The 13,110-nt window shown below is 32.1% G+C and overlaps 1 protein-coding gene across 4 annotated transcripts in view; it reads right to left on the bottom strand.

Moving 5' to 3' along the window:
- Positions 1-13,110, bottom strand: part of Adamts19 (ADAM metallopeptidase with thrombospondin type 1 motif 19) — a 243,780-nt gene that overhangs the window by 50,405 nt on the left and 180,265 nt on the right. For 3 of the 4 annotated variants that reach the window (XR_002398180.2, XM_021266237.2, XM_021266238.2), the window contains exons 15-16: positions 11,650-11,770; positions 5,283-5,396 (exon numbers count right to left, since the gene is read on the bottom strand). Coding sequence is in view for 3 of the 4 variants with exons in the window: in XM_021266237.2 (XP_021121896.1) it covers positions 5,283-5,396; positions 11,650-11,770 (235 nt within the window). In the remaining variant the exon portion in view is untranslated. The remainder of the gene's footprint in view (positions 1-5,282; positions 5,397-11,649; positions 11,771-13,110) is intronic. The other variant, XM_004854439.3, reaches the window with a different exon arrangement.

Genomic DNA, 13,110 nt, shown 5'->3' with positions numbered 1-13,110 from the left:
ATACATGAAGCAAAATCTGATGTAATGGAAAAGAGAGAAAAAAATCTATAACTTTTGTTAGATATTTCACTACTTCTCTTTCCTTAGTTGATAAAATAGGAAGAATATTGATGAGAATATAGATGATCTAAATCACATGAACCTAACTAGTATTTAGAGAAGATTAAGTAAGCAATTGTTGAATATAATTTTTTCAAGTATAAATAATGAAACATTAACCAATACAAAGCATGTACTATAAAAAGTTTGAATTGAAATCACATTATGTTCTCTATAAAATATTTGAAATAGAATTTCCTAACAAAATATCTATTGAAAATCTAGAAATATTTGGAAATTAAACAATATGTTTTATTTATTGAATATTCAGGTAATTCTATTTATATATATATTCTATAATGAATTTTTAAAAGCTAATTTAATTGCAAATATTTTCTGCAACTATTATTTTCTTCTTTTCTCAATTCTGTCCTTAAAAGAACATTATTGATGAAATTTAATATTTATAAATTCCTATGGATCAAAGTAGAAATTTAAATGGTATTATGAAAATAGTTTGAACTAAAATTACATTGTGAAATGCAACTAAAGCATTGCTTAGACAGAATTTTATTGCTTTAATTTTCATATAAGCAAAGAAGAAGAACTAAAATTAATCATCTAAATTTCTGTTTATGTTAAAAAAAGAGAACAAATTAAAACTCAAGCAAGTAGAGGAAAGAAAATAAAAGAGGACAGATGTCAATAAAGTAAAAAATATATTAACAATAGATGCAATAAAAAGCACCAAAAGTTGGTTATTTAAAGAACTCAAACGACTGTTACAACTCTAGTTTAACTGCATAAGAAACAAGAGACACAAATTAACAGTATCAGAAATAAGAGACATAATATTGTTTTGTTTTTGTTTTTGTTTTTTGTTTTTGTGGGGGGATTGAAGCCCAGGGTTCACCCATAGTAGGCAGGTTCCACCACTGAGCTATAGCCCCATACCTTTCCAAAAAATTTTTGAGACGTTTCCTTCCATTGACCAGTTTGGCCTAAAACTTGGGACTCTCCTGCATCAGACTCCCAAGTAGCTAGAATTACAGAATATAGTTCTTATAGACATTGCAATGTAATAAGAAAATATTATGAATAACTTTGTCAATAAATTTGACAAGGGAAGTTAAAATGAATTAATTCCTCAGAGATACCAGTTACCAAAGCTGTGTGAAAGACATACATATGCAATATATATGGAAAACTGTATCAGAAAAACACAAACAAAAATATAGTTTACATAAAAGAATTATATAGTATATATGCTGAAGAAAGTAAACTTTCCCACAAAGAAAACTTTGAGAGTCAAACAACTAAGTAAAAGTATAACCACTCTTAGCAAACATATAAAACAGAAAAGTGGGGCACTAGGTTTATAAATGTACTAAAATTGATATTTTTCTTAAGGTGGACAATACATATAAATATTGTATCACTTTCAATTACTTAATAGCTATTTTATTTACTGAATATTCAGAAAACTACATTTTTGTATATTCTGAATATATTTTTGTTAGTAAGTCAGTCAGTTTATGTCACTCAGGAACTTTGTTATAGCATCTAAAAGTAATTAAAATAGGAGATAAAATATTAAGGTTTTTTTTATATTTTGCTTATTTTAATTGCTTTTAATAGTTTTCTATACAAAGCCTTCCATGAAAAATTGCAGGCAAGTTTGTCTACATGTCTTTTTTAAGATTGTAAAAAAAAATCATAAGCTATAATTTTTGTAAATATATAACATATATTTTCTTCATTTTAGGCTTTTTGATAGATTATTAACAAAATAATAATGCCACAATCTTCAGAAAAGCAGATAATAATTGTATACAAAAACATAATCCAAAAGACAAGTAGTATTAGGAGGAAATTCAGCATCTCTTATGAAATCATATATAGCTTGATATAGGCAAGTTAGTTTGTTTAAAAATAATCAGTTTCCCAAAGTTCTATTTTCATTCCTTTTTGCTAAAGCAATTTCAGAATATTTCCAACAGCTTCCTTCCAATACCCAAAGGCTTTAGGATGTATGTTTTATAGGTATCCTTTTGCTAGGTCTTTCAACTTCAAATTTAGGATTTTAACACCATGTCATTCCTTTTTCATCTAAACTTGCCATGTATCCATTTGTCCTCCTTCTATAAACGGCACCACTACTGGCCAATAGCCTAGAAGTCACCTCTGAATCTTTATCCTCTATCAATGCTCATGTCCAGTTTTCAACAAGTTCTACCAGTTCCAGTTTTTCAAGGTCTCTGGAAGCCACTGGGTTTTACCCATTCCTATACTCTTGAGCGGTTTAAGCAACTTGTCTCTTTGCCTCCATTCTTGTACTCTTGGTAATTCATGAGAATAATTATTTTCAGTAGTTGAGTGAATAAGGAAACTTCATGGGCTCTTGAATAAATACAGTAACATACTAGTATTTTATATTATATATATATTTTCCAGAAAACTTTTGAGGGGAAAACATCCATGTCTTAATCCCTGCCACCTATTAATGCAAAAGACAGCCCCTTCCCCCATGTGTGGAAACAGTAAAAGGTACAATCTATGAATCTGGAAATGTGTCCTCATTACTCTCCATGACAGTACTTTTATCCTGGCCATTCCTGCCTCTAGAATTGTAAGGAATAAACTTCTGTTAGTCATAAACTATCTAGTCCATGGTACTTTACTATAGCAGCCTGAACATATAAGATAGTTACCTTCTACAGTACACTTTAAGAAACATTGCAGATATTAAATATTTTGATGTAGAAAGATATTCCTGGATTATCCAGGAGGCCCTAATGTATTCATAAATATCCTTGTAAGAGGGGGAATGAGACTGATGCAAACACAGAAGAAAAGGCAATTACACCATGGAGGTAGATATTGAGTGATGTGAGCATGAAGAATGAAATTCTGGTAGCCACCAGAAGTTTTAGGAAACAAGGAATAAATGTTCCCTGGAGTCTTCAAGGATGGCGCAGCTCTGAAAAACTTTTATTTGGGGTATTAGTGAAACAGATTGTGGATCTCTAGCCTCCAGTGCTATGAGGAATACATTTATCTCAATTGCTTTAAGCAGTAAAGCTTAAGATGACTGTAATAGAAACCACAGGACACTGACACAGTGACATTTACCATGGCAGAGAAAATTAAGGGAAGAACAAGTTCAGCATGGGATGCAAATCACATTTTTGATTTGAACTTTTTACTTTGGGCTCATTATTTCTGAAATACCTATGAGATATTTGATAATTTACATGAAATGAATATATATATATATATATATATATATATATATATATATATAAGAGAGTAGAGTTATATGGGTTTCCCCAGGGACAGAGTACAGCAGAGAAAAGAGGAGGCTTCAGGTCTGTACCATACCAAATGGGAACATCTGTAGAGCTTGGAGGGCCCGAGAAAGAAGACCAGTAGAGGACATCCAGTGATGGAAAGGACGTCACATACTGTCATAGCAGCAAAAAGGATTACTTAATGAAATAAGGTGAAGTCAACAGATTTAAATGCTCTTACAGGTCAAACATGTGGTTTGTCAAAAGGGAAGGCATTTTTGTGACCTTGAAGACGGCAGTAAGTATACAATGAGATGGAAAACAAAACTTTATTGACGGAGGAGACTGAAAAATAGGAACTAGAGGTACCATGGAGGTATAACATTTGTACAACTTGCTGATTTATTCAGCCAATTGGTCAGGTTACTAAAACTCTTAAAACAATTAAAAAATTTATAGAATTGGGAAAATTTCACTTGAAAAACATATTCCCTTCTAGCTTGGAAAAATAGAAAATATATCCAAATATAATAATCAATTATCTCTTATTAAATAAATCTATTGACAGGAAGAAAAGGTCCAAAGGTGTAGGGGTAGTGGGAGGGGCAGGGGAAAGGAAAGAAAGGAAAGGAAAAATGATGAGAAATGGAAAAAATGGAAACAAAGTCTTTGTAAATAGGGAAGGGTGGAGGGGGTGAAGTGAGGGCTAGGAATGGGGAAAAAATAAGAACCAAGATGCATCATGTAAAGGTACAATTCCCAATGAGAAATGTAATTGTGTTGTATACCTACAATGTACCAATGAAAGAATTAAAAATAAATAAATCTATTGACATCATCTAATACCCAATGTCTTAAAAAACAGAGTATTATTTTTTTAATTTGAATTTGGATATCTGAGATCTAATTGTACTTAAAAAGAATTTAAAAACCATGGTAGGTAAATTTTGTTAAATTTATACATTGGTAATAGGAAACTAATGAGTATATCACAGATGAAAGGATTTCTTTTGCTATCTCTTTTCCTCTATTACAAAGCAAATTCTAGTGAAAATATTTTAACTAATTTTGAATTATTTTTGACATTAGAGCAGAAACAAGTATGTAAGATAGATTGTTTTCCATGTGTTAAGGGGTTTCTCTATTGAGACATTTATTGCTCATTTAAGGAAGTGTAAGGAGGGCATGATTTTTCCAAAGAAACTACATACTGAGGACTTTAAAAAAAAGATGATATGAACAAAATATTTAAATTCTTGAAGAATATCTATTCCTTGGCTTACCATGATAATATTTTGTCTCTGTATGTATGGCTGTCATGAATACAAAAGTCATGACTTAGATTTAAATAATACATATGCAAGTATAATTTTAATATTTAGTATTTTCTCAATATATTTTAAAATTATTAATTGATGTAAAGTATTAAATAGTCAATACATCTTTTCTACAGTAATACTTGAAATTTTAAAAAATATTTGCTTCACAGGTGAGTTTTCTTGAAGTGAAGCAAGACAGAGAATCCTTGTACACTGCAAGATCAGGACCCTCAACTATGTAGAATTTTTTTCAAAGCACAGAATTTCTTAATTTTAAGATAATCATCACAAAAATAAACATATGTGCATTTGTACATGCAATATGTATACATATTTGTGCACATATGTAGATAGATATAAAATAAATGTATATATTTAGAATAAAGCATACCAAAATTATTCAATGCGTTTTTTTTCATTTATCATAGGCTAACATGTGGAAGCAATTTAAATTCCCTCAAAACATATAGACAACCAGATTGCTTTTGCTCCTGGGAAGCCCCTGGGACAGAAGGATAGAAATTCTTGCTCATTATGACAAGAAGCGCTTCCTGGGAAGTTCAAACATAAAACTAGAAACAGATTGACTTCCTTGTCATCACAGAAGTCTCAGAGCAAGAAGATGGGCTCGTACTTGGATCGTCTCTGTGTCTGTAATACGGGTTACCTAAATAGCTATGTGCAGGCTTTTCCTCCACAACTTTGATTCTTCTTGCTCCAGCGGGTATCACCAGAACTTCGACATAACCTGTAAAAGTTAATAAAATATGAAATAAATCTGCAGTTCTTAAAAAAAATCTCTTTTCTTAATTGACTTGTCTTTTTTTCCTTTTGGATTTAGTTATTGCTATACCTCTATGTCTATGGAAAGAAAAGTTGTTATGTATAAATAAAAGCTGTTATGATTTCAAGCAAAGAAGATTCTTAGAAGCATGCTGAGTTCTACTGGAGACAGGTAGGAAATTGTATCTTATGCAGAAAAGCTCTATTCACCCTAAAATTGTGAGGAGAGGAAAAGTGTCGGGGTTAGCCTAATTAGAAACATGGTAGATTGTGGACTGTGGCAAATAACCTCAGATTTTGCTGTGGGCACTCCTTTAAGCCAGAAAGTGCAGAGTGAAGGAAACACAGCTGTGGAGAATCCAGCTGGCCTTGACCAGTCTCTGGAGAAGTTTAGTGTAGGACAAGAGAAACTCAGCATTCCCAAGAGGAGATTAGCAAACTGTTTGGAAACTGGAGCTGGAGACAAGTAAGTGTAAGGTTGCACCTAGTAATCTGGTGTCTCCTTTGCAAGTATTGGACTACTAAATGCAAGAAAGGATCGGGTGTTTCTCAGGAAAGATTTTCCAGTACAAGTTAGGGCCAAAATGCTTGAAGTAAAATAAGAGAATAAGATAAAGTGGAACAAGAGGAAAGGGTGTGCAGGAAGAGAATCAAGATTTCATTTAGTGCAGAAGACAGACACAGAGAGAAGTTGTCTACTTTTAGCTGAATGGTTATGTTTTACAATGATATTAAATAATACACTTCTTAGTGTTTCTCTGTATATCCATGTATCTGATAAAAGTCTGATTAAAAGTTTCTAAAAGGCACAAGAGCTAATTCCAGAGTTGTTTCTCATTTATTAATTACTCAAGTTCCTGAAAATGTTTAACTATTTATCATATACTGAAAGACTGCATATACCCCACCTGGTGGCAGTGGCTGGAAATAGAGGCACGGCTTTTTAGAGTCGTAATTTCCATTAAAAAATCAAGAATGTTGCTTAATCACTGAGTTACACATTTAATTAATCAGGAAGTGTTTAATCATTGAGTTGCACACTATATGAACAAGATAGGCAGCAATGAAAATAGAAACATATTGTTGGTGGGTATTTGTATTAGAAGTAAGGTAAGGTGATCTCTGCCTCAGAAAGCTTATAATTAATATGGGAAGACAAGATATAAATATCTAATGTAAATATGAATTAAATAAAACTGCAAAAATTAAATTAAAAGATAACATAAAACAATATAGTTAATTTCCTGCCAAAGAATATAAATTAGAATTTTTAAACTGTCTCCCCAACTTCTCTGGTCACAAACCACTCAAAGATTCTGTACTCGTCTTAATTAATAAGATGGATTTTATGATTCAGAGCAGAGAGCAATGCATATATATTAAGAAAAGTTTCATAAAGAAGTAAATAGAGCATGGTCTTTCTAGAATGTCCAAAGTAAGAAAGTATATAGCTATAGAAAAAGGAAACATTCATTGTGAGTAAAGAAGAATATGGGATAAATGGTGCTGTTAGTAGCTCTTGAATAATTCTGATGGAATGAGAACATGTAAGAGGGTGATTCCACTAGAGTTTAAATAAATTGATCAATTTATAGTTATTGAACATGGTGAGGACCTTGGTAATTAGATTCTCCTTTTGAGGCCTTATAAGAACAATATGCAGGATTTACAGGGTATAGCTCTTGATATCAATGTCAGGAGGCTAACGCTGAAAGCCAGGATGAAAGACTATGGCAGAAAATGCAGAAGACATTGTGAAGAAACAAAAATTCTGAACTTGGTAACTAAAAGAAAGGGGGAAATAAACACTGAACACAATGGTTCAGTATTACTCATGTGAGAATGGAGCTGTCACTTACAGAAACAGGGACATTAAGAGATAATTTATTTTTCTTTACCCTTTGCATTTAACAAAATGGTACAACATGCTAGTAAAACACATCTAAACAGCTCTGGAACATCTGGAACTCTGGAGAGAGGTCAGGCTATCCATATACCTTTGTGTGATATCACTGCAGAATCAGTATGTAGGCCACAGATTTAAATTGCCAGGGAGAAAATTGAGCGAAAAGAGAAGTCAAAGTCTTGACCTTGGTGACTGTCACATTTTTTAACAGAGAACTGAAATAAATAAGAATACAAGACTGAAAAGAAATGATTATGAGAAGCAGGAAATTGTGCCTCTTTTTGTGTAGGGAAATCACATGAATGAGCTATTTTAAAAACTGCTGCTGCTAAACTGCATAAGTTACTGTAGAGACACCAAAAAGCAAAGCAATGGGTGGTTCACAAGACATCAAAATCAGGGGTAACTGTTAATCTGTGAGCAATTCAGTAATGTGTTTGCAAAAGATATTAAATTTCAGGATGTTAAAAAAAGAAGACTAGAAGTAGTATGTGTGAATTCCTGTTTGAATTTAGCAGTAAACTCAAAACTATACTATACATTAGAGCAATAGTTATAATTAAGTGTGAAGTTATATCTAGAGCAATTCTCTATTATTCAATTGGAATGAGTTACAAGGCTGGTGAGTTAGACTAATTTTAAAGAAGAAAGAGAGGGAGAAAAATGTTAAACAAAGCCATATCAAGACAGCCAGTCAATGAATGTCTAAATATTTTTTAGAAAATCACTTGGCACAATTGAGAAAATATGTTGTTTGAAGAGGTGAATGCAAAAATTGGTATTGCATAGCTTAGAATTTGGAACATCTGCAATCTTAGGACTCTGGGACTTGAGCCCATTCTGGGCAACCTAAAGACTCATTGCCAACCCGTCTCCAAATAAAAGTAGAAAAAGATAAAGCTCAGTGCGAAGGACCTGGGTTAAATCTCTAGTACTGCAAAAAAAAAAAAAAAAGTTTCAATGTAAAGCCAAATGATGTCACGATATCATAAATTTGCTCCTTGTGTCAGAGAATGTTTTGCATAGAGAAATTTCTCACATAATAGCCAGAGATTTCACTCTTTATCAGCTATCATAAAATGCAAATAATAATTAACTTCTTTCATCTACTAATTATGAAGTAATAACATATTTTCACCAAATTCTATATCCTGATAACTATTATATACTTTACATGTATTGCTACATTTAGCCATAATGATACCATTCAAGGTAGACAAAGTTGAATATTCCTATTTTGAAATGCTCCAAAAAAAAAAAAAAAAAAACTAAAACAAAACTTTATGAGTGTCATCCTCATAAAGTTTCAGATTTGGGAATATTTCAGATTTTAGATTTTTGAATTAGGGATATGCAATTGGTAAAGTCTATGCAAATATTCCAAAACTCAAACACTCTCAAATCTGAAGTACTTTTGGTGTTAAGCAGTGGGATAAGGGCTACTCAACCTAAATTATATTTCTCATTTAAAGGTAAAGAAAACAATATGCTTTCAACACTGTACCCAAACTTTGAAGTAAGAGCTGTTCAATTCCACTACTTCCTACTGCAACTGTCACTATTTCATAAAATAGAATATATGAGACTGTAGCAACCAACCAAGCAAATAAAATCTCTATGACCACATTCTTCTAATAGAGGAGAATATCTTCCTTTTGGTATACTAAGAATAACACATTGTATGGATAGTTTTTCTTAGTCTATACTGATAATTATGTGGTCAAACACATGATTTACCTTTATTTCCTTAAGAAATTATTGCTTAGTTAGGAAAGATACAATGAAAGACACAATAAATATACTAAGGAAAAAGAAACAGTTCTTAAGTTTATTTTCTAGCTCCAACAAAAATGATTTAGCAGTCTTTAAATAGAGTGCAGGGCTGAAAACACCCACATGTGTCTTCACGTGTGTTACTAATGATATATACACAGTGTGCATGGCCAATTGGATCAAAAAGCCTGTATATCCTTCAAAAAAAAATCTAGGAAGTCCATAAGCTATATGGATAAAATAGTCTCAAGAGAAATGAATACAACATTCCTAAAGTTTCAAATAGATGAAGCCATGTTAGAATTAAGAACATTTTTTTTTAATTTAAAGTTCTGAACAATGTTTTGTTATTAATTAAATTAAAAGATTTTAATGGATTACATGATGCTGGCAACTGAGAATATGACATTGAACAAAATAGTCGTATTTTTTCTCGTGTTAAAATTTAGCAAAAAATCTAGCAAGCAATACAATATAATTAAACATAAAATTACAAATGTGATCAGAGCTACACCTTACGAGTACAAGCAGAAGCGGTCAGAAGTTATAGGAGACAGAGCTTGTTTGGGAATCAATTCACTACAGAAATAACATTTGCACTACATTCTGTCCAGGAATCCAACCAGCGAAGTTAAGAGGAAGGAGGAAGAACATCTGCAAATATGAGGTGCTGAGAGAGCAGGGAGAATCTGAGCAACTGTAGGAAAACTGGTGGCTCAGACTTAGTGAAAAGGGAACTTGGTGTGAGGTGAGGTTGGAAAGACATTGGGAACACTACCATGTAGGACCTTCTGGTTCAAGTTATCAATTCTGCTTTCTTCCTAATGAGCAACATAAAACTTACAAAGTTGTAAGGAAGAAAGTCACATTATCAGTTCTGATATTCTTAATATCATAGATACCTCTGATATTTTCCAAATAGCAAATGCTGCTAATATAATTTATCTCTAGTGAACAAACAAAAGAGGAAATTAATAGGGGATAAGCTTAAAAAGGGTTGGAGTAAATGACTGAGGGGAAAGCAGCCACAAAATTGCAGTCAAAATTTAAAATATCACTGAATTTTTAATGTTATTTCTATGCTTTATACATAGTGGAATAATGAAGTGTTATTACAATTAAATAAAGAAGTCAGTGCTTAAGTTTCCTCAGTGTCTGCTGGTGAAGTATTTCCATGCACAGTAACTATGGATGAATTTCTCTCTAATATTCTGGTGGCTTTACATTTCTTTGGTCTTTCAGATTTTACTTAGGTTCTGCACTGTAAAGGCTTCTCTTATCACAATCAGAAGAAACAGCTTGTTTAAATTTCTCAGTTGAACATCTGAGAATGTTTCAACTAAGTGCGTCTTAATTAATGGGTGCTGGCAGATTTTGACACGTACGACTTATCACCTTTTACAGAGCCTCAAAAATTGAGATATTTATCTCCAATTTACCCTGGGCCTTAGTTATTTTTAGTTGCCAAGTTTTTCAGGCTTGCTTATCTTTTATTTTCTTTGGGTCTAACCAAAATGTTACCTTCAATCTTCAGGCTGTGTTGAATTTCTTTTCTGAAGAATTCTTATCTAGAATGAACTCAGTCTTTATTATTCAAACATAAATATCTTGTTCTTTGAAATATAACTGATATCTGTTGTAGTCTTTGATTTTGATGTTCTTTTTAAACAAGAAAAATTTTAAATGGGAAAAATGTGTGTGCTATAAGCACACTAATGATAATAATAATGAGTCATAGGTGATGGATCAACAGATATGTATCCAGGTAAGAAACTAACAGAAACAGGAAACATTTCTTCTTCCCATTACAGTTGAAAGCTTGAGCACAGAACATTTTTTTCATATAAAGCATCTTTGTGAAACATTGTATTTCATTTCAGACTGTATCACTGTTGTGAATCTCTATATTCACATACATATATCATTCATTGTTATTTCATTCTCATGTCCCTGAGTATTAGTATTTATAGATCAAGCAACAAAGAGAAAATGAAACCTCTACTAGTAATATATTTGGAAAATTTCCCCACATCATCTGAACCTCTCCTCTCTAAATTTTTCAGTATGTTATACTGTTATCAGCCCTGTATTTCCCAAAGTTTATTCCCTTGAAATTCAGGGAAAACCTTAAGAAATTTTAAAAAAGGAAAATGGAAAGCTGACAATCTAAAGACTGATATTCTCAGTGGTTGCTCCAGGCTTTTGCAAACAATTATTTTCTGTTAGACATGCTTTGCCTTGGAGAATAAGGTCTTTAGAAACCTGATAATATTAGCCAATGCAAATTAGATTATTCCCTTGCTGCTCTTACTTATTAAATGCACAACAGATGACTTCATATTTTCATTATTGAGAAAAGAGCTTGTTCGAATTTCTGGTTTGGATCAAAAATATTGTATGTCATCACAAAAAAATCATTCAATACCCATTGCAAATATCTTGAATAGAATCATAACTGTTATTTCTAAGTCAAGTTCAATGTAATTTCTGTACCCAAAGACTATAGTAACTAATAATTATGAAAAATAAGAACAATTACCTGCTCCTCTGGTGTGATTAAAATCCCCTTTGATGATTTTGCATGATTTTCCATTACCATTGCATATCCCACAATGATCTTCCCTTGCAAGAGACCCTAGTAAACCATCACAACCAATTTTCTGTAAGAAGAGAATGAGAGTGCATCATCAATTAATTGTTTTCTTTTCATTTTTAAGCAACAAATTAAGGATGAACCTAGTTTCTACAACATAGGCATAATTAATAGGAAAACTAGTAAAATACCATATTCTCTGGTGCAAACTATAAAGCAAGCTCGTGTAAAATAATATAATCTGTTAAATGACAAAATTGCAGGATAGTGTGAGAGTATTTTTCTTATATTAAGTATTAAATAATATCCTAAAGTAATTTGGAAGAAAATATTGAGAAAATGAAATTTATATAAATTCACAAATAAATCACATTTCTACTGCACATAACTTGATTTATTTAATTAATTCTACTCAACATAGAACAAAGACACTTTACTGTGTTTATTTCATTTCTAAAGAAGTTGTAAAACAGATGGTAAATATTAAGCATTAGATTTATGGAAAACTGAAAACAAATATTTAATTTCACTGCAGTTCATAGATAAACTTCTATTCCCATCTTTGTTGGCACCCAGCACATAAATGTAATACCACCTCACACACCTGATAAAAGAAAACACGAAAAGCTAGAGAATTAATGTTTATATTCTCTCAGATGAATTCTGTCAATGGGAGTCTTCTGAGATCAAATCAATTGACTCTTTTTCTAGCGAATAATGTTTATCCTCCACTGATGCTCAGAAAGCATAATCCTATTTTTTCCAAGTTGTGTATACTCAGAACTCAGAATTCAGCATGTCAATACTCTCCAGAACAACTTATAGGTTCACATAATCCCTATTAATCAAAACTGATTTGGAAGATAAACTGATGATAATTCATTTAAGAAAAGTTCTCATTATTTTAGAAAAAAATTAAAATATTAAGTAAAACAGAAACAAAAACAAGATCCTTGACTGTGATTGGTGTCGGTGGGGTTGGGGGTCGGGGAAGCAATCAGATTAAAAAGTGCAGCTCTGGGATGAATATCTTGGGATAGTAAAAATCACATTGAAACTGTGCATTACAGTTCTGTTTTCTTGTGTCCAAGGGCCCATCAGTGTCAAAGGACACCAAACTGTGCATGAATAGAGAGCTGTGACCAGCCAGTCAAAGCTTATTCAGGGAGAGAGTAAAAGAAAGAAGCAATCACCACCGGAAATGCTTAGAACATTTGTGAAGAGGACGATAAGCAGGAGTCAGGAAAAAATCCTCTGAATCCTAGTTAAGAATAAATGTGTCCTTCTGTGTACATGAGGAAGAATTGTAGGGTAGACCTTAAAGTGATTTGAAGAATTAAAACTGTCTATATTGCTCTGTCTCTAATTGAAAACAATGAATAGTAGTTAAATAATGGAATAGAATGG

Source organism: Heterocephalus glaber, unplaced genomic scaffold, assembly GCF_053883595.1.
Source record: "Heterocephalus glaber isolate CG9 unplaced genomic scaffold, H.glaber_assembly_v1.0 deba00001463, whole genome shotgun sequence".
Classification (NCBI taxonomy): domain Eukaryota; kingdom Metazoa; phylum Chordata; class Mammalia; order Rodentia; family Bathyergidae; genus Heterocephalus; species Heterocephalus glaber.
The sequence above is the reverse complement of the archived record's forward strand: the minus strand, read 5'-3'. Positions and strand labels throughout refer to the sequence as shown.